Source organism: Stegodyphus dumicola, chromosome 1 (genome assembly GCF_044657685.1).
Source record: "Stegodyphus dumicola isolate Sdum_Otavi_A_Nest chromosome 1, ASM4465768v1".
Taxonomy (NCBI): Eukaryota; Metazoa; Arthropoda; class Arachnida; order Araneae; family Eresidae; genus Stegodyphus; species Stegodyphus dumicola.
Window position 1 is genome coordinate 65824331 of NC_140768.1, and position 23680 is coordinate 65848010.

General features: G+C 34.8%; 1 protein-coding gene across 3 annotated transcripts in view; it reads right to left on the reverse strand.

Moving 5' to 3' along the window:
• The window catches only part of LOC118189235 (excitatory amino acid transporter-like), a 172925-nt gene that overhangs the window by 30113 nt on the left and 119132 nt on the right, over nucleotides 1–23680 (reverse strand). For all 3 annotated transcript variants that reach the window (XM_035359811.2, XM_035359809.2, XM_035359810.2), the window contains 2 exons: nucleotides 14167–14271; nucleotides 8359–8560 (listed from right to left, as the gene is read on the reverse strand). In XM_035359811.2, coding sequence (XP_035215702.1) covers nucleotides 8359–8560; nucleotides 14167–14244 — 280 coding nt within the window. In that variant the 5' untranslated portion in view covers nucleotides 14245–14271. The remainder of the gene's footprint in view (nucleotides 1–8358; nucleotides 8561–14166; nucleotides 14272–23680) is intronic.

Consider the following 23680-nt stretch of genomic DNA (forward strand, 5'->3'; position numbering starts at 1 on the left):
AAATGTCAGATGGGGTTAGGCTTGGTGCAAGCTGATCTACTGGGCTGTAATGAACTTGAATGTAGAAGTGATGGAGCAGCTAATCACGATTTCTCATTGTCCGACCGTTTGAAGCCATTTCGCTGGTAAGCTTTCCAGCCTCGTCCTAGTAAGACTAGTTGATAATCGTATATAACTCCATGCGCGTTCTACCATTAAAAAATGCTAATTTTTGCCACACGTGCTTTTCAAATTTAGCACATCTAAATTTTAGAAGCGTTAGCTTTTGTAATAAGCATAAAATAATAAATGCCTTTAAATAGCGGTGATAGACATGAACATATAATTTCAAAGCAATTAGTACTATTGTGCTGTTTAAATATGAATGGATAATTTAAATAGCAATTGTAAAATCAAAACTTTACACATATATAGTTTTATAACTAATATCTAAATAATAAAAAGGATGATCAACGAAATGGAATTTTTTCAAAAATCCTCCGACTGGTAAACAACAAGAACTGAAAAAATAAATTGATTTCTGGATAAAATAATGAAACTTCTAGTATTTTCCATACTTGATGTAAAAAAAAGTAATAAATTATTGCACGAAACATGATGAACAATACTAAGTGATAACGGAAACGTGAATTTCATTAGGAATTCAAAACCATGTTTCATAAATATAGTTTAAGTTATACAATTCATTATTCCCCTCTGAATATATATCTCATAATACCCTATCCGTATTATCAAAAACTTGAAAAGAATTATATTAAGAAAAAAATGCAAAATAGATTTTTTTATATCAAAAAGCAGATTTTTTAGGTTATAGCCTAGAATTTTAAGAGAAAGAGAAACTGCTATGGAGATACAGTGCAAATATTTTCCTTCTTTTCTTTTTCATGATATACGTCGCACACATAGAAATGCATACTATATGCAAAATATCATAAATCTAACTGTTGTTAGTTCCTTAATTATTTTATTCTTTTCCCTTAAAACTAACATTATACTGAAGGTATGTGTGTTGTTATTATAATAAAAAACTTTACTGCTAAAATGCCTTAAGGTTTTATTATTTACATTATAAAAATAAAGAATTACAATTATGTAAAAGCCAAAAAAATCCACAGAGCTCCTGTCCGATCGTTAACACTTATGCTTCAATGACTGTCCATTTAAATAATTTAAAATTATGTAAAAAAGATCACTCAAAGTTTCATTTTCAAAAACATCCTTCAGGTAATCAAAATTAATACTACCAATTCCACCCTGCTATAAAATATTATTTTACATATAGTATTCATGAAAATTTAATAAATAACATTTAAATAATATAACATTCGTTATGCTCAACATTATCTTATTTCCAACGTAAACTGCAAACAGTATTTTACATGTCAAAACGACCATGTCTAGTCTAACACAAAAGACAGAAGAAATAGTGAGAATGCAAAGGAAAATATGAATTACTGTATGTATAAAAACGATGTATTTGCGGAAGCTAAATTTTGAATTTTTAAAGCATAAGTTCTTTCTGAACGTCAAAGAGCACAGCAATAAACGGTTTTGTAGTTTTAAATTTAAAATATATAGAAAATATCACAGAGAATATTATCGATGTGCATGGCATCCCATTATAACGAGGGCCACTTTGTGGTAAGTAAATTAACTCATTTCCAGCCTCAGATGTCGGGCAAAATTTCCGTTGTACGAAATAAAGGAAGTATTGTAATCGCGAAAAGTTTTGTGTATCATATTTCAACGAAAATGTTCAATGTTCATTTTGACTGCTCTTGATTCATTTGAACGATGGGTTTGTGACATCTGTACGTAAGGTCAGAATAAAGAATTCGTTTTTCCAATACGGATCGCAAAATGGATTTAAAATGAATGTATTCAGAAGATTTTTTTCGTGACGTCTGTGTGTACGTATCTACGTATGTATGTATGTATCTCACATAACTCAAAAACGAATATCTGTAGAACCTTTAAGTTTTGTGTATACGACTGGTATGACTTGTAGTTGTTCACCTCCCTTTTTCGTTGTAATCGGCAGCATCAACTGCTCAGTTGGATCAGCGCAATCGGCTGTTACCTGCTCAGTGAGCTCAGTCTTTGTGTATTCTTATATATTAGTATAATGGACATTTTTAGCGAATTATGTTGTTCCTATGTACCGGTTAAGATTTTTTGCCTTTAATTAATCTGCATGCAATAATTATACAATTACCAACATTTTGAAAGTTTAAATGGTTTAACGAGATGTATATTTGTTTACATTTGAAACTCTTAGTAAAATAGTGAATGAAGTGAGTTGGTTTACCCACTTAAGTGCCTTTTTAGCCAGTGTGACCAAATCTTAAGTTTCATTTTTGTGCACCGAAAATTTTGTCTTCTTGCCCGCTGGCCGAATTGTTTGTTTTAGCGTAGAAACTCTAATCTTAATTGTAAAACTTGTTTTTTTAACACTTTTTAATTGTATTTTTTATTTTAGGTTTTTCTGTATTTTATAATTTTTAATGAAGATTGAGTTTTTATGTATTTTTGCCTTGCCGCCAAAATGAGAAGTTCATTGATTGAATTAGAAATATATCTCTAATGAAGTTCTAGGAAATAAATTTAAATGAAGTGCAACAAAAATTTGTGTAGTTTGATAGGCCGTAAAAGGCATATGATGCCCACATCAGATATTAACCTATATCATAATGAAAAGCACATACTGTTATGGAGTGGTCATTCAAGAATATGTGAGCATTATTATCAAACTAGGGGGAATCTGTCTTTTAGAAAAGTCGTTATCTAAAGCATATTTTTGGAAAATGAGCAAGCTGGCGTAGACGTATGTTAGTTTAGTTTCTGTGAAATCACAAATACAAGGAAATTGGGTATCATGTAAAAATGACAGATTTCAAAATTTTGGAGGTGTTCTTGACATTACTGTATAGATCTTTTGTTATTAAAACTAGTATTTTCAAAGTTGTGAACTTTTCTTTTGTTGAAATTCACAGCAAAACCGCAGAGATTTCAGTCATTATGAAAATATGGATCTTAACCGAACATAGATATGGTTTTGGCTATATTCAATAGCAAAGCAAAAGAAGAGGAGCAATTTAAGTCACCATTTTACGCTCGCTTAAAAAGGAATTCGGAAATAATCATATAAATGTTATATTTAATTCCAAAAATAATATTTAAAGTTATTTAACGCAGTAATAGCAACTCAGTCACATTTCAAGAATGGCATTAAAGTATAATTTCATACTTTAATGGTTCAAATTAAAATCAAATATATGAAGCGGATAAACATGTTTTTTACAAGTAAACTCTTCAAAGTATTTTATATCTGGTTGTAATGAAAGTTTTCCGCCAAAAAAACGCTCTTATTAAAGCTACGAAAAAAGAAACATAAAAGCAGTGTGGGTAATAATCATCACCCACATCTGTGACTTTCTGTCAACGTTTGGTTAGTTTTTCAAAGTCTTCGGACCAGCAAATTGGTGGCTGCTAGTCCGAAAACAGATCAAACTCATTTCTGTCGTCTTGTTCAGAATGGAAGACAACACCAGCAAAATGTAGCTGCAGGTTTGACAAAATGTGGGAGTCCGAAGGAGCGATATCGGGGCTATACGGTGGGTGTGTAGCAAACAATCCCATTCGAGTTCATTTGAAGAACAAAATGCAAAATATTTTGCTTCTAAGCATTGATGTTGAAAGGATAATTAGTAAAACTCATCATTGATAAGGAAAAGGATTAAAAAAAATTATCGAAATCAATTCAAACAAATATTAGTAAATCAAACATATACAAATACATTGAAAATAAGTATAATGGGGTAAATTAAGTATAGTTTATATAAACAAATAATGCTTTATAAAGGATAATAGTCTTTAATGAGATATTATTTTAAAATTCAAAGCATTTATTATCCCTATTTCTAAAATGTCTGTAGTCCTGTAATTTTCTCTTTTCAACAGAAATAATGACAAAATGATCTATTTTATAGAATTGTATTAATAATGTAAAATACGTACATTGTATAAATAATATATGGAAGGGAAAATAAGTAAAAAATACAGGCAAGACAAAGATTAGTAAGTAAGTTTAGAGCATTCTTTTTATACTAGGTTTTTGGTTATCTGATTGTAAATTAGATTTAGTTGTTTTTTCCTCCGGAAAAAAATCAATAGGATTATTCTAAAATAACAGGTTTAGATGATTAACCTTGGCATGTTGGCATAATAAGTTTAATTTACAAAATTTAAGGAACAATGCTTTTAAAAGAGTATCAAAGAAAATACTTTTTATTTGCAAGAAAATGGGACTCAGTAAATTACTAATCAGGATTTGAATCTGAAAATTACTATAGTTTCTCGCCAAAACTGTGATTATTTGAGTTCGGTAGATTATTTAGTAAAAATCATGTTTACAGAAAATATTTGATGACACCTTATTTTTTTAAAGAAACATTGAGAAAAATCATCTGAGGAACCGTCATTCAAGAAAACAAAATATTTTTCATAATCAACAGTAAATTAAAATTGGTATTCTAAGCTAAAATATTTGACATTTGAATCCTAGAGATTCGAAATATGCATGTCCTGTCAGAACGCTGCATAAGCTATGGATACCTAAATGTTCTAAATAGAGATTTAAATCAAATAAATTTTTTCTGAATCATAGGATACTTTCAAGTGGTCCGTGACACTTAGCCGATAAGACACTTAACCGACAGAGCATTTAACTGACACGGACACTTAGCCGACAGGACATTTAGCCGACACGGACACTTAGCCAGCAGGTCATTTAGCCGACACGGACAGTTAGCCGACAAGGACACTTAGCCGACAGGACATTCAGCCGACACAGAGAGTTAGCCGTCAGGACGTTTAGATACGGGACATTTATCTGTCACGACATTTAGTCAGTGACGTTTAGTTACGCCGACAGTGACGTTTACCTGACACGTACCCAATAATTATTAAACTTACTATCAATTACAAAATTTCTCGACTTCTCCATAAGTTCAATATTTAAGTCATTTTTTTCACCTATCAGTAAGATTCAATTTTCGATTCTTAAAGATCCCAGATGTTCTTTTAGTAGATCTTATGCAATTTAGCGTAGTTTGATATATATCGTTTTGTTTGGTATATATTGGCCAAATTGAAAAAGCGTTGAAATTTCTTGTCAGGGAATATGAATTAATTTTCGAAAGGAAAAAAAGAATTTTTTTTTAGCCAAGTACGACAGTCACTTAGTTACATTTTAATATGGGATCTGCAAAAATTCTCGGCTCAGGCAAACATGAGAGGTACGCTGTGATGGGTTCCCGCGTGTGATCGCTAACCCGGTGTAATGCGGTGCCGATTTTCTGTTCTGTTTTGAGTTCCGAATAATTCTTTAGAAGAATGAATACATAGTTCATAATAAAATATGCAGCGTGGGTAGCAAAGTCTGATAAACAACGAAAGCACATAGAGAGTCCGATCGAGAGTAACACCTGAAGCTCTTAGCCGTTGAAGATTACTTGAACAAAAACACAGCCGTGATTACAAAGACATTAATGACAGAATAGCAATTACAATTACTGAGAGTAAAACAAATGCCTTATTTGCCAAAAACAGTTTCTAGACGAGAGTGTGAGTGTACAATACTGATATATAACAATTAAAATACTGTTGCGTGCGTACGGGTTCGTAATAAATTCAATGCACAAGTCCGATAAAAAGTAAATAAAACTTATTATTATCAGAATAACTAAAACAAAATGCTTAAATTTCCACAGATATGCGCACAATATTGCAATATGTGACAGTAATCTTTTAAACTACTGAAACGTTCAACAGAACTTAATTCAAAATAAAGAAAGCTAATCCGATTTCACCGCGAATTCGCTACAGTAAACAACAGCAGTCTCCTAAAACCTCTTAAAACAACTGAGCTGAGATGTCTTTTCTCTAGCTTTTATAAGCTTTTTAATCAGCAATTCAATAATTTTCTCGATTTCTCCCGAAAATCAAAAGCGTACAATTACGAGATATCTATTTATTAATGCGCTTGCTCCTGTATTTTTAAAATTTCCGGCGTAGATTTCTATTCAAATAAGTCGCATTTATAAAGGTCTAGCCTAAAAAAACAATTTTTGTTGGAACAGACTGGTAATATATCAAGTACAAAGCGTTCACTCTCTTTCTGTTAGGCCCAGCAACGGCCGAGCAGTAAAGTTGCCGAGCACTGGTAGTTCGGTCCAAATTTCGAATCGAGCGAACGAACAGGCTGCATAGGTGTTTTCGTGGTTTACTCCATTTGTAACATGTATACGAGCCAGTTTTCCTTACAAAGTCCTCTACGAAGGTATTCCTACCCTTAGGCAGATAGCCCTCTGGTTTTGGCGTAATTACATAAACCAAACAAAACCCAACCCACTTCTGTTAGGTGGTCGCAGGAAACGAGGCATGAATTCCTGGGCCGAGCCCTATCTCAGATTAATAAATATACGATGCCTAACCTGTAAATAGCATTCTGGGATGTAAATGGCATTTCAGGGAAAAAAAAAAAAAAAAAAATCCAGTGCGGCGAGGAGTAGGGCGAATCACGCTACTTCCTGACAGGAAAAGGAAATTTTATTAGGGAAGAAGCAAAACGACTTTATAAGGGAATGAATGTAGCATAATCTCTTGAAGCGAAGTAGGAATAAAATGTGAAAGTATTAGAAACCTGAAAGCATTGGGAAGAGCAAGACTCACTGTCGGTTAAATGTTTTGTTGGCTAAGTGTCCTCGTCGGCTAAATGTCCGTGTCGGCTAAATGTCCTGTCGGCTAAGTGCCCCTATCGGCTAAATGTCTTGTCGGCTAAGTGTCTGCTACCGAATTTCAAGAACTTCAATCCAGCGCAAAAACCTCTTATATTTTAAACTGGATTTGCAAAATTTTATTAATAAAATGTTTCGTGGAGCGCTAAAAGAATCTAAAATACGCATAATCGAACGAATACGGATATCAGTTTAAAAAAATTTAAATATTCTTGTCGGACAAGTGTTTATCACCCAAACGTCTGCCATCGCAGATACAAATTTTAAACAATAACATGTAATATGCTTTACAAAGAATAAATATCGTGGTCACTTTAAATTCTATGCTTCGCTCTTTAAAAACCTGGTGTAAAATAATGTCATGCCATTGTGGATTATAATGTAATTTGAGTATGTAACATTTCAAAATCCATGAAATAATTCATATTAACCAACATACTCTAGAAAAGTGCTTCTGAAATTGATCGAAGGAATAAGCATTCTATTGCGAGATTACTGCTTTATTTATTACCAGATAATTTTGCTGATTAACTGCTGAAAATGATCCGTCAAAATAGATGAAACGTAGCGAAAGATATCTTTCAGTATACGTAAATTGTCTTGAGAGAATTTGTTCTTGTTCATAGCAATGATTGAAGCATAAAAGCTGTGAGAATAGAAATATCTCACACTACGCAGTTCGTCATCCTGGCAAAATTAATCTTAATCGCGGAACTGAACGTGTATATTTATGCACAGGTCAGACTAGTTCCTTCCTTTTTTTTCGCCCGTGTCCTACCTGCTCTTGCTTGGCCATCTGCGAGACCGCACGATGCGCGAGGCTTTGCCCCTGCATATCTCGCTGATGGAGTTTCATCGTTCTTGCATATTCGCACATGGAGTGTCGTCGTTCATCTGCATAAAAGGAAGCAGAGCTAAAAGATGCAATATTTAGATGAAAATGCTTAGTTGAAATTCAATCTATGCTAACATTCTAAAACATCTCAAGTAAAGTGTCAATATATATTCGACGCAAGAAAGTGCATTGTCAGCGGTCTCCACGTGGTGCTTTTCAGTGTGTTAATAAAATGTAAAGTGAAAAAAAAAAGAGCTTGCGCCTGTGTAATACGGATGTGTGAACTGCACGTAATTAGCATGAGAAAATTTCGACTGTATATATGTAGATTGTAATTTGTCCGATGATAGACACTTTTTCGGCATTCGTCCACTGTTCCATTTTTAGGTTCTCACGTTTTGTGTTCTAAGTTATGATATTTTGATATTTTATGTGCTGTGTGATAAGTGTTATATATTTAATCCAGAAAATGTGTTTTTGATAAAATAAATGTGAGATTAGAAAAAGAAATTTGTCTCCGCAAGTCTCATACATGTGGGTTATTGGGTAAGTGAAATATTTAATTGTTCTTGTTACTAGGGTTTAATTAGCAATGTACTACCACTAAGAATTCAGGACAGTAAATATTGTACACATGTAAATTGATAAAGGATTTCTAGATATATATTTAGGTAGATTGTCACATTACAGCACCTCCTAGTAGTCTACATCACTACAAAAGCTTACCTGATACCATGGATGAAATAATAAGAGGAAGAATAAGCATCTTTAACATGCGCATTAGAATATCGCCTGGGAATGAGACAAGAGCCACCACGTCATCGTTGTACTCTCCCATCCGAGCCAGGAAACCCACCAGGATGCCGATGAGTACACCTGCGATCGTCAGCATAAGTAGAAGATTCATTCGCATCCATTTTAGTATGGGCTAAAGTAATGATAAAACCAGAAAGGTTAGTAAGTTTAATGACACAGATAATTTTTTTAATCATAAGATGCTAATTAAAATATCTACGATACTGTACAACGCGTCAGCGAAATCTCTATACCTCTACACTAGTTACGTAGATATATCGGTTAACAATTACTTCATATTAGAGTGCATGTCTGTAAGTATGATTTAATCAGTAATAGTTTTATCAAGATATATATAATATATAGTGTGATAATGATAATAAAATGTAATTACCCATGAAAACAAGCCGTGATGGCATTTCTGGATTAAATACGACTTTATTGTGCATAGAATGTCGTGCAACACGCACCTCTGTATTAGTTAGGTGCACAATCTGGCAACAAAATATTAACATGTAACGAAAGAAATGAGTAGATGTTTCTCTTCAAAAGAGAGAATATCATATTTTCAAGGCTCCCTAAAATAAAAGTTTTGCATTGAACTATCTATTGTGGAATTTTAAGATATGAGAAATTTGCGCCTTGTGGAATACATTCATTTATGCATAGATAATTGTAAATAAAACCTTTTTGTTCTATTTTGTTGTTGTGACTAATCTCGCTTGTCTGAAATCAGAGCAAGGATTCAAAAGTCGTGGCAAGGAATCAGGCTTGCCCCTTTTGTTGGGCACAATACAGGCGATAGTACGACGTTGCTCAATTCCGCCCTCAATTTTAAAGTATAGCACCTTCGAGGTACGGGTCCGAGGGCCTTTGGTATGGTAGGTCAGAGTCACTAACCACTATTCCTGTTGAACGGCTAATTGTTCTATTGTAGAGAAAAGTTGAATTTCAGAACCACCCACATCAGATGCCACAACAGACTGGAGCAAGTCGCCTGGATGTCTCAATCTATTTGGGTATTTGTGAGTAACCTTATTGATTACTTTTTACTGTTTGGATTATCGTTCATCAATCGGATTACCAAGATAGGAAATTATTATTATTGTTGCACTAAAATGTTTCATAAAGTTTATGGACGATCTTAGACTGATCACTGAAGAGTTAGGCGAAGTTGTAAATCCAGATTTAAAAATCGAGATTTAGTTCCTCTTATTACGAATAATATAAAGTTTTTATACATGATCCAAAATAAATAAAAGAGTTATTTCAATCGATAATTGATGCACGGCAGGATAAGGTAGAATGATTAAAATCAGAAGAGCAAAATAAGATAGAAGCTGAAAAAAATTAAACTAGAAGCACTGAAAGCCCAAGAACAATTAGAATAATGTATAAACATTTTTAAAAACTTTGAAAGTAGTGGAAAAGAAATGAATTCCAATTTAAATATCTGAATACGATATGGAAACGAAACATCGATCGTACAAATTCTGAAATTTTTAATAATACCTGTTGCATCGAAACCACAGTATTGGAATATAATTTTCTGGATTTAGAACAAGTGTTTAGGATAAAAAACGATCCCAGAAGTTATTAAAGGAGAAATGTTCTCTAATTTACTGGGAGAAAATGCACCTAGTATTTTAGTTTATATTAGTGAAGAAAATTTAAAATATTATAAAGGAATAAAATTGAAAATTCTGAAGGAACCTGTCACACAAGTTTGTTTGGAAAGCCTCAGCGACAACGAAATAAAATGCATTTGTAATTCGCGTCAAGTATGACAACTAATTGGTAATATTACTTTTACAAAACGTAACAGATTTCTTGTCCTTAAAACAACTGATATTTGCGGATAAAATATATTAAATTATCTGTTCTTATAATTCTAAATCTGCATCGTACATTAGTGTTCAGCAAAGTAGTAAATACTAAATTATTGTGTCTTAATTATTGTGTCTTAAGTAGTAAATAGCTTAAATCTGAGTTAGTTAAAGAATGCGATATGTTTTTTACATCTAATGGTAAACGTTAGAGAATTAAAGTAACTTAGAAAATCATAAAATAAGGAATGCTGCTTATACAGAACAAATTATTTAGCTTGTAACTGCCCTAAAAGCTTTGGAAAATCTAATGTTAAAAGCAAAAACAAAGGGTCACGATAAATATGTTATTGTCGCTATAATTCGTTTCGCAACATTTTCAAATAAAACCATGTATTTATATTGGGGCACTAAACACTCCTAATATTTTAATCGAAGGAAAATAATAAGAAACAACTTTAGAAAGTCAGAGCACAGCTATATATTCAAAAGGTATTCCTAACTAAGTCAAGGTAGATGTGAAATTGCTTTTAGATTTGCATTAAGCAAACATGTTTAGGATTTCGGGTAGCATCAAAACACGGAGATGGAAATATCCATCATCCCACTGAAGTTATTGCAGCTTTTTTGAATAAATTAAGCACTTCCTGTTTGATACTCCAAATGTAAGAAACGTTCACTCAAAGATGTTCCTTTACTGAGGATAGGGAGGAAAAACATCGATGAGTGAAGTCCAATTAGTTCATCATCTAATACCAGCGCGGAAAAATTGCGTGTTTACAGATAAAAACTGGCGATTTAACATCTGTGGAATGTATTAATGTTTCAGTAAAAAGAAAATAAATTATTCAATTTCCAAAATGCTAAACTAAAAGATAACTTATGCAAATATTGCACAATACATAAAGTTAGAAGAGATTTAAAATTAGAAAAAGGAATTTTTTTATAAATTGATAATTTGATTTTTCTTAAATACAAAATTCTAGGAGAAACTGTAACCGAAACAGATTCACTTTATGATTATAAGGAAAGGGTATGCAGTTAGCCCATGAATCTTCATTCAGTAGCTATATGAGAATTTGAAAAACAAAGAATACGTTACTATGCATAAAAATAGTAAAACTGTCATCTCGAACAGTCGCGAAAACATCTGACAGAGCTCTGACTACCGTTGTAGAGAAACCATCACTAACTTAGGAAACTGTAAACATTGATAATGTTGGGAAAATAAATCCTCCTTCCGAAAGAGGGCACAGTGATATTTTATGTCTCATTGATCAGAATTCACGTTGGCCGGAAATAGTCCTCTTGTATTTACAGTGCTGGACAAATGCTACGAACGGATCGCAAACTGCAGTAGCATAACATTAAGCTGGCCTGAGGATAAACAGAATAAAATATTGTTGTCACACTGTTTGAACATTAGGCTAAACGACATTTCTTGATCAGGGAAATAAAGAAAATTTTCAAACAGCCAAAAGTAAAACAGTATTCCTTTGATGTTGTATACGGAGAAATGAGAAAATCCATATGAACGACAGTAGATATCTTCGAAAAAGGTGTTAGTACAGGATTTGCCCACCGTGGAGTCCAATGCAACTTTCCACCCGTCGTAAGCATGACATTACCCAGCAGCTGTTGAGGTAATTGATCCTACTTCTCTGTTAATGCACGGATGATGGCATTCTTGTACATTGAAAAATATTTTCGACCAACAAGTCGCCTTTCCACAGCATCCTACAGATTTTTAAAGGGGCTTAGAGAACGTGCTGGTCATACGAGGCGTTGAATATTTTTGCAGACTAGACCAGAGTTTCTTAAACTGTGAGTCACAGGACCTGCAGCAAGGGGGTCGCCAAAAGTTTTAGCAGTTTTGATATTTCTTTAACTTATTATAATAATTTTACAATTACAAAATATTTTTCACATTATATCTCAAAATAGATAAAGATAAGACAATACAGACAAAGAGAAAACGAAAACGTTTCGACGCATTCTTTTTATAATATAAACGCTCATTTTACTAGCTTTACACGTGACACTGTCATTTCGTCTGTTAATCATTTAAAATTTTCACATTGTTCTATGTCTTAAAATTAGAAATTAAAGTTAATGACCTAAAACTGTAATAGTATATTACAATACAAGTGAAAAAATTGACAGTTTCACTCACGTGTGTGTCGGATTTGCGCAATGATTATTGAATCCCCCAAAATTTTCGTAAATGTTATGGAGTCCTGGGGTCGCAAAAAAAAATCCCAATGGTAAAACAGGTTCACGACTGAAAAAAGTTTAAGAAGCTCTAGTGTAGACAGTCTTGATCAGGGGGTGTTTGATGACATTGTGCGTTGTCGTCCATGAAAAGAAATTTATCACCAGAAGCACTTTGTCATCTACAAAAGCACTACGTAAAAGATGAATATATGGCAGTAGAAATTAATCAATGTATCATTGGTCGGTCATAGTCGTAGTTACAAACACATGTAGAGATGTGCAATCATTGATCAGGATATTGGTCCATACTGTCTACAATCAGATGTCAGACTGAAAATATTCTCATGTGTCAAGAGTACGCAAGCCTAGTCCTGCTCAGTCCATTTGCGATGCTCACACTCTTTGCACAATGGAACACACAAAGGAGGTCTGCGGGGGTAGAGTCCTTCTTTACGCAAACGTCTGGCTACAGTTTTTCGGAAGTTAGCTGTTCTGCGGCAGCGAGAAACTCATTCACCACTTGCTGAGCTGTGGCTCGCACCGGTTTCTGTTTTACAGGTAGTTTTTTCGCAGTTTATTTCGTTCTGCGATTAGCCCTCTAATATGCACAGGTAATTGTTCATGGGTATGTTTTTGACTGTCAAAAGTAATAGCTTCAGGCTGAAAATCCTGCAGCTTGGAGGTGTGTGGGGTTTTACTTTTAGTTCCACATTTCTTCAACATCGAAGCTGACGTCACGTCCTGACTTCTCCCTCTAGCGCATATATGTTGTGTGTGTGGAGGTAGGAAGTAAAGTCCTTTCTTACCTCCATACTAGTGCATGCGAGACAAAGAATCTTGACTCTGACAGTCTGATTTCTCCCTCTACCGCATGCGCACTTTAAATCACGAATTTTCGGGACAGTTAAAAGAAACTTTTCCCTTCTGTTTTACAAGTTCATGTACACACTCTTTTCATTGCTCAGATTAATATAATTCTAAAATTATGTATATATTTTGATTTATTAAAAGAAGTTAATCTTTACAAATGGTCATTTACGATCATCTAAGAACCCAAAGAATAGCTGTTTCAATATCACTTTTGAGTTGCCCACATTCAATGGGGAAGTCAATGCAATATTGTGGAAGAGTTTAACAACTTCCCTCACGTATCCAATCCTTTAAATCTTTTATTAGAATTGATTATTTTTATCCTTTTTTATTTAAATCTTTTATCATCAGGTAAGATATTGAAAATCTGCGTGCGCAAACATCTTCTTACAATACGCTTAAACTCATTTTTCAAATTTTGCTTCCTTTGATTTGTGGTTGCTGGGTCGATAGTGATTTATTCGGCCTTAGGAATTATCATCCAATGGTGTAAATTACTTAATTTTACACACATATAATTTATGATTTAAATCTTCCTGTAAGAGAAAAATACAAAAAAATATTTGCGTAGCGGTTTGGTGGACGCTTGTATAATTTTCTTTTTTATAAAAAGAAACGTATATTATTGACTTAATGTTTCAGCATAGATTAAGGTCTTCTTTAAAGACCTCTAGTTTAAAGTCGTCTTTAAAGGCAAAACAGAAATTTTTGGTAGTTATGAGGCATAGTGTTGTCAGTATTTATAGTATATATATATAAACCAATATTAAAAATAAATTAAAATTTGGGAATTTTAGTTTAAATTTTTAAAAAATGTTTGTCGTCTTACATTTTGTCTGGGAGCTTCTGTTAAACTGCCCATCATTGGGACTTTGGCGTTGGCGTCGGCCTTGGAATCTGCGGGCATCTTCACGCAGAACTACTACTCCTCAACCTGAAAAAAGATTGCATATTTAAAACTAGAAAACTTAACCAAGTTTTCAGCGACAATATTTAATCAATAATAATATATAGCAATATTTGTCAATTTCTAACTGAAAAGATCTAAGGTGAAAGATACACTAGTTTACATTATTATATGAAGAATGAAAACAAAAGTGAAATAATTTTACTAAAAATATTTTGTAAGCTAAGTTTTTCCTAAAATATTCAAACAATTGCCCAACTCAAAAACAACGCCATGGAGATTAAAGAAATAAGCAGGATAATATTCCGTTCAGTGTAAATCTAAATCTGAAACGAAACAAATTTTACTTGAAGATTGTTAGAATATTTTTGTTTATTAGGGAAACGTTATATCCAGATATCAAATATTAAATCAACTTTTAACCGATTCTGTTTCTTCAGTTTATTTATACAATATAAGAATATAAGTTTCCACAAACTTATGTTTCTGTAAAGATCAATGGATATCTATTTATTATACTCTCTCTTTTCAAGTATTTTTATTACTTAAAATTGAAAAGATGTGCCAGTTGTTATATATTACGAAGGTAATGTAGAGTTTGTCTCTGAATTTTGAAGATGATATAAGATTTTTTTTTGTTGTTTTTGTTTTCAAGTAATGAAAGCAATTTAAATTGAATTATATATAATGGCTCTTTGATGTATATATATACCAAAGAGCCTTTACATTATGACGACCCTCCATTTATAACTATGGGCTCGCCCAGGAGCAAAACCACTGCGCGTGCGCGGCTGATGTTAGACTATATAAAGCAGCTATGCATTTATCAGACTTCGATAACGCAGCTGACTGGCTGAGCGACATTGTCTCCAAATAGTCTGCAAATATCTAACTGTGCAACTCTGTGCAACTTTCGATGTTGTGAATAATTAATATTTTTTTCATTTTACAAATTAATTTAATTTTGCAACATGTATTGTTTTTTATCATGTACTTGCAACAAGATCTTATGAAGTAGTTGCCAAGCCCCTCCCCATCGTTTTCTGATTCGACGATCCACGTCACGTGACCCTCAGCGTTGCATGGACCTTCCTCCCGTCGATGTGAACTTCAGCCAGGCAATTCCCACACAGAAGCAACGAGCTTCGCTTCTCTTTCCCTTCAGATTAGCCTCTTTGGGAGAAACTCTCTATCTGAATTCCTCACCGTCAGGCCCAAAAAAGGATTAAATAAGGAATTGGTAAGAGCAGGCTAGAATTACCTGCTGAACACCAGTATAGCCCTAAAGATCCAAAATTCCAGACTTCGATAAAGGCCAAATCGTTATGGCTCAGCAAGTGGGAACATCAATATCAGAAACGGCACATTTAGTGGGCTGTTCACGTGCAGTTGTTGTGAGCCATATCGAAAGTGGTGTATGGATGGTGAGACGACAAAGTCGCCGGCCTGCGGTGTGTCGTCGACAGCGCACTGATTTCAGAAGAGAGCGGAGATTGCTACGCTTTGTTTGCTGTGACCGAAGACTACAACAGTCAAAATCACCACCAGCTGCAATAGTGGCGACCCAGACAGTGTGCAACACACTGTGCAGCGTATAATGCGGCGCATGGGCTTACGCAGCCAGAGGCCGAAACATGTCATCGCCAGCTGCGGCTGTAATGAGCCAAGAAGCATCGGAAATGGGCATTAGAAGAAGGAAGAAAATTGCATGGTCTGACGAATCACATTTTCAGGTCATCGAATGCCGTTTGCTAATACGCCGATTTCCAAACGAAAACCTTGCTGCCGGATGCACAGTTGGATGGAGACAAAACGGTGGCGGGAGATATTATGGTGTGGGCAATGTTTTCATGGAGCACATTAGGACCCATAATCCCCATAGAACAATCCCTGACGTCTGTGCGCTACGCGAACATCGTTGCATACCAGGTTCACCCATTCATGACAACAGTATTTCGGGCGGGGGATGGTATTTACCAACAGGATAATGCACCATGTCATAAGGATTGAATCGTCAGGGAGTGGTTCGAGGAACATTTCAGTGACTTTTAAGTCATGGTCCCACCTGGAAAACCAAATCTGTGCTGCCAAGATACCTCTTCGCAATCTGCGCGAATTGCAAAACCAGTTTGTTCAATGCTTGGTACCAAAATACACTCTTTTCCAAAAAAATTGAAGCACCAAGAAGGTCTTTTGCGATTGTGACGAAATTTGGTGTGCGAAAGCATCATGATCGAGCATCCAAATGATCAAAGTTCTAAGGAAAATGAACAAGAATTGCGATCATAGCGCGCATTTCTAATGCGCAATTGGCAAAGTATAAAACCAGTAACAGAGGCAGAAAATTTATCTTTTTTAGTTGCTGCTATTATAACTCCGCAAAGAAGCAACTAAAGATGACATTAGGACGATATCGAAGATCTTACGGACAGGTGACAGGTGACGGAGGACGGGGACGCCTGATGTTTAACAGAGGTAAACAGGCATATGTCCCGCGCCCTCCCCTATCTAGTGGCAGCAACTCCCAGGAGCCTCATGAGGCCACCTTGGGAGTTTATTGAAGAATTTTACGTAATTGTACATGGCCATACAGAGGCGTCTTAGGAATACATTAGTTTTGATCGATAGGCGGATGATTTGTTACATCTTGGTTTTTAGACACTGTTAGACACTAATTACAGCATATACATACACATACAAGTACATACAATTGCACATATAAAGATACATACAAAACACTTGTAAAACACATATAAAAGCACATATATAACACATATAAAACATGTAAGCACATTATATAAAAATAGAAATTAGATACTAGTTTGCACACACTTATACAAGTAAAACACATACTTATAATGAAACATATTTAAGCTAATATATAGTATACACTTACACTAAAGACACATTTAGATCATTTAGACACATTTAGATCACATATGACATGTAAAATGCGCAAATAAAGCATGCAGGCACACTGTAGAATATTAAATTTTGTTATTAGATGATATAGTAATTACAGATGAAACTTTACTCTGGAGAATACATTATGCAATATATTATATCAGGTACACAATACTTATTTAATTTGAATAGATATGCAGCGCTTTTTATATACATAATGCTTACAGAATTGATACACAATGTAAAAACAGATACACTATGCTTGTAAAGCATTAAATATTAGAATTTATACTGCGCACAATTGTACAAACGAAATAAGACACTATACTACTATATACAACACAGTTATGGTGTACAATTATGCAAACACAATTATACTAACGTATTAAAACGCAGAATAAAACACTATACTACGGTATATAACACAATTGTGCACAATTATATAAACACAATTATACTTACACATTAAAAAAAATCTATACTATTGTATACACACAATTATAGTACGCAGCACCATGCATGTTGCCAAGCTATATATTTCTATGTTGCCAAGCTATATATTTCTATGCGAAGCTATGAGATTATACAGGTAATGCAGATACAATTTTGATAGATATAGATGAATTATACATTATGCATATGTCAGATACAGTGCAGATATAATACAGATAGTTTGAGTAATACAGATATGATGTGCAGGCAATAACTGTAGTGGAGACACTATGTTATAGAATGCGCTGAGCTTATTTTATATTATATTAGATGCACAGTGTTTATTGGATTAAAGTAGGTACACAGTACTTTTTATATACACATTGCTCACAGAACAAATGCACAGTGCAAAGTCAGATACACAACAGGTTGTAAGGTATTGCAGGTAATGCACACGCAATGTAGATAGTTGCATAGTAATTATATGCTTTATATACAGCAGATGTGCAGAATTTGACAAATTCAGTGCAGAATGAGGTGCATATTTATTGCAGATAGTTTGTATAACGCGTTTGTGTAATACAGTACTGGCAATGACTGTAGGAGAAACACTATGTTGTAGAATACACAGTGCATATTAGTATTGTAATAGATACATAATGCTTGTTATATACACAATGCTTACAGAATGGTTACACAATGCAAAGTCGGATACACATTTGTTTTACACTGTTCAGTTAAGCATGGACTAGCATGGACATGCAAGTAGTAACCTGTGATTAGTCAGTGTTGAGCTCTGTACACTGTTGATAAGTTCTGTACACGATTTGTCAGGGCGTTCCAATTACTCTGCGCACAGTACCTTATACACTGATATATAACTTGCAGTTGTTGTAATAACTGTGGTTATTCCAGGAAATACTTCTATAGATATTTCAGTCGTTGTAACTACTACAGAGACACAATGCAGGTAGCAGTCTGTTCATAGTCAGTAGTTTGCTCTATACGCCGTAAGTGAGCACTGTACGCAGTAAGCAGCTATGTCTGCAGTTATGTTACAGTGCAGTTATGTTATAAGCGCAGCACATAATTTAAACATATTGTAAGTTGCATTCAGCTGATTGTCAGTATAAGAGACTGTCAGAATTCTGTTGATGATTTGGTAGTGAAAGCTGACTGTGGTTGCTTTATGAGACGCCTTAATTGACGCTAGTTTGGTTGGCAGATATCTTGCCCTAGGTCGTTGACCTGCCTAATTATTTGGCAGATCGTTTTGACCGCTGGTGGGTGCTTAATGATGAATCGTTTATATGATTCTATATTTGTGGCTGCAACTAAACGACTTCGAACCTGGTTGCATTGTAGGGTTGCGTGAAGCTGGGTAGTCATAGCGAGCAATAGGCCGCCACCTGCAGCGTGCAGACACTGCTGTGCAAAGATGTTGGCAGCAACGGTTGCTACAAGGAAATTGCCGACGAAATGAAGGCTTTAGAAGGCCAAGGAGCACAAATGCGAGGCAAGATAGGATGACTGCTTGCCAGGCCCGAACCGCCCCAACGGTATCATTTTCGACTATTCAACGCGCTACAGCCACGTATATACCTCCCGTGGTACTGTCCACCATCCCACGGCGCTTGTTCTGAAGCTGGGTTACGCTCACAGAGGCCTTTAAAACGTTTGCCTTTGACCCCACAACACCGGCGGAGTCGTCTGGAGTGGTGTTGCAGCCGATCATTATGTTCTGCTTCAAGTGTTCAGCGATGAATCCCGCTTCACACTTGAAGCAGATGACCACTGTGTTCCTGTCTGGAGAAGACGGGGCCAGTGGTCCCAATCAGCATTTGTTTTCCAAAGGCATACAGCCATAACTCCTGGTGTGTTGGCGTGGGGCGCTATTTCTCATGACAGCAAGTCATCTTTAGTTATCTTCCGTACATCTTTAACAGCTCAACGATATGTTGATACCTTCCTGCGGCCCGTTGCATTACCCTTCATGGCACGTCACCCTGGGACCATTTTCCAACAAGATAATGCCAGGCCACATACCGCTCCCATATCTCTGGACAGTCTCCGTGCGGTTGATACTCTTCCTTGGCCAGCAAGACCAGACTTTTCACCAATCGAGCATTTCTGGGACATGGTAGGCCGCCAGATTCAGGCACCACAAAATATCGCAGATCTGGAGCGACAATTGATGAATGCCTGGCAGAATGTGTCGCAGGATGACATTAGGAACCTCAACCACTTCTTGCCTCTATGAATTGAAGCATGCATTGCATCCAGAGGCGGTTCGACCAGCTACTAATTTGAACACCCAATATCTGATTGTGAGCCGTGAATAGGTACTATGACCTTGATTTTTTAAACATTTTATTATCCGTGTATGAGCTATACACATATTCAATTTCATCAAAGACAAACACTTCCTTCATGGTGCTTTGATATTTTTGCAAAAGTGTGTATATTCCGAGATATTTTACATTATTAACTTTAGGGAGAGGAAGTTCATTAATCTTTATATTGATGGAAACCAGAGCATTTTTTCGATGCTGCCGAAACATATTGCATTTACTTGGACTTAATTTAATTCGCGAGATTTTGCAAAAGTGGAAATGTTGTTCATAGCAAGTTCAAGATTTTTTACTGCGAGCTTTGGTTTCAGTGACTTACTAAGAATGACAGTATCATCGGCTCATTTTACTGTTTGGGTGTTCAAAGGAGTTGGCGTATCATTTGTATAGATATTAAAAAAGCATGGACCCAAGATATTTCCTTAAGGCTCACCACTTTTACAGATGTTTTTCTTAGTAATTCAGGTAAAAGCAATATTAGCCTGAAATGTTAGAACAAATAAGTCCTATGAAATTTGTAGGGAGCTTTGTAGCTTGTTTGGTGAAGCCAGAAGTCAAAGAATCCATATTTAAGAAGATATCCATATCTAAGAAGAATCTTTTCCATATCTAAGAAGCAATAGTATAGGCTTCAGCTGTGAATTCAGTAGCATTAACTATCTGGTGAATTCAGCATCATTTAATTATCTCTGACTTAGTCGGAATCCGTATTACTCAGAGCTGAGTGGGTTATGTTTTTCAATATGACGGACACGATGCTTTTGAAGCACGTTTTCGAAAATGTTGCCCATGCAGTGTAGTAGGCTGATAGGCCGGTAGGATAAAGCATCTTTAGGGTTTTTCCCAGGCTTTAGAAAAGTAGTTATAATGGAACGATTTCATTGTTGCGGATAGTAATTAAGTCTAAGGAATGCATTTAGAAGAATGATTCAAACAATATATCTCCAGTACAGTTCTTAAATAGTTTCATATGAGATGAGATCAAAGCTTTGTGCGTTTTTCATATTAAGGTTTTAACTGATTTTTTGCACTTTAATAGAGAGGAGGAAGAAACATGATTAATCCCAGTGCGTTCCGGAAGTTGAGCAAGGAGTTTTTCGACTTCTTTTTCTACGTCAGAATCGAAATTTGGGTTTGATTGAGAGGTGTTTTTTCAAAGGTGAATGATTGCGCCGTAACTTCAGCTATATTTTATTCTACATAGACAGTACCTCTAGAAGTATTTAATGGTCCTATACTGGGAAGATTTGTGTTCCGGAGGGATTTTTCAATTTTCCAAGTAAGATTTGGAGTGCATTCCATGCTATCCGATAAATCATCCCACTTGTCGGAACGGTAATCTGTCAAAAGTTGATTAACTTCTCTGATTTTTCTATTTAGAACTCATTTATCAGAAGAGCTCCCGTTCTTCTCCAAGTTTTTGCTGCTCTAGTTTTTCTTTAATTTTATTAAGTATATAAATAGGCAAAATGCTGCGAGAATCTTGCGTCCTTGTGGCATTATTAATAGCATTTCTGATACGAGTATTCATTTTGTGAATTTCAACTTCAATTTCTGCTATATTAGAGAGCCGAGGATTGTCATTTGAAGTTTCTAAATGCATTTAAATTTTTTCCAAATTAATAATTTTTCTCGGGGGATGATGCTTTTGCTCGAATTCGCGTACGATAAATTTTACAGGTAAGTGATCTGAATTGTGTTCATTTAAAAATTAAAAATATGAGGTTTGAAATACATTTTTATAACTATGTCCAGTATTTCTGAGATGTCGGTATAATGGCATCTAGTGGGTAGACTTTTATACCATTATGCTTGACAAAATTTGTCAGTGTTATTTCGTTTGCAATCGTCGTACGTGCATTTCACATTGAATGTATTGAATTGAAGTCCTCAGCTATGAAAATAGGTACAGTGCTGTTTATGAGAATATCTAAATCTCGATCAGTAATAAGATTGGAAGCAGGATCGTAAGCAGAGGCAAAAATGAAGGGATCATTAGTGCGGCTATGTACAATCACAGCAGAATATTCAATAGTATTTTCTAAGTGTGTGTATTTATTATGGCAAAGCACACTAGGGCTATCTGCCTAAGGGGAGGGATGTCTTCGTGGATGACTTTCTAAGGGAAACTGGCTCGTATACACGTTACACATGGGGAAAACCACGAAAACACCCATGCAGCCAGCCCGTTCGCGGGATTCGAACCTCGGACTGAACTACCAGCGTTCAGCGACTTTACCGCTCGGCCGCTGGTGGGCCGCAAGTATTTTCTAAGAAATAGTATTACGAATGTATAACAAAAAGAACGGCACCCTGATCTTCACGCTAAGTATTTTCTAAGAAATAGTATTACGTAGCGTGAAGATCAGGGTGCCGTTCTTTTTGTTATACGTTCTGTACGAATGGTACACAATATGCCTTTTTATGGACGGATCTCTCTTTATATAAGAATTTTAAGGAGCTCTGCGGTCGCCCATGATGTAGGCGTGAGCTGAACACGTATTCATTTGCATATTCCATAACGTTATACATATTATGCAAGTTTCATGCTGTTTGGATGCTTCCTTCATAGTATTGCATTTTGTATGACTAGCAGTTTAGATATATATATATGTGAAACATATGGTCATCTCTGCTGTAAAAGTTAAAACTTTATAACTATGGCAAACGGAATTTACCGCATATTTAAGTTAGTTGATTTTGCTAATTTATCTGATGCAGTTAAAGTAATTTTATGCTTAAAATGTACTATGAAAATAGTATCAGGCAAAAATACTTCTAAAGTACTTCAAAATAAATTTAAAATACTTTCGAAATACTCCGTAATACTCAAAATAAATATTTCTTCAGCGGCAAGAGTTACTTCAATTGTGGTTTTCAGTATAAACACTCACTTTAAGTGATAATATATTACACTAGAACAAGCTACGGGCGCCATATAAAACCAAATGACTATTCAAGAGGCAAATTTTTTCTTCGCTCTGAACAGAGTTATTTGAAAAATTGCTTTTCTGTCTGTTTTAATAATAACAGAGTACCAAGGATGTTGCTTTATGTATGACCTAACGAGATCACAACCTTTCTTACTTACACAAATCACACCGTTTCTGATAGCTCACCATATTTACAAAGATAAATGATTCACTTCCAAAATTGGTTAGCAAGTGTACTTTTGAGACACTCTTGAGTACCTTTATTTTAAATCAAGAAACAAGTTTCAAAGTAAAAATGTTTTCTGACCAAATAGATTTATTTATAGAAAATTAGAAGCGCCGGAGAGCTATGGAAGACAGGAGGCGGGATAAAATTAAATAAATAAAAGAGTAAAATTGATTTATTATTAAATAACAATTCAATAAAATGTAAAAAGATAAATAAGAATTTAATGAATTTTTAAATTAATGGTAAATAATAAAATAAAACACTAAACTACTACTTATTTGGGTCTACGGCTGGAATTATATTTTCACTTAAAAACTCAGAATAATATAATGTATTACTTCACGGAATGATAAAAAAAGACCATTCTTTTCTTCAGCACACTGCTCTTATTTTCTGAAGGAGGGGCTTACATATTTAATTGAAGTGAGATAATATTTTAACTAAAAAAATGGTTATAACGTCACTAATGAGAATAAACAGAATGCTATGAATAGTAACAGAATATGGAGGAAATTATAATTGAGGATATGTAGAGATGAAATCAAAAAGGACCCAAAAACTTTCTGACCACGAACCGCTGCAAATAT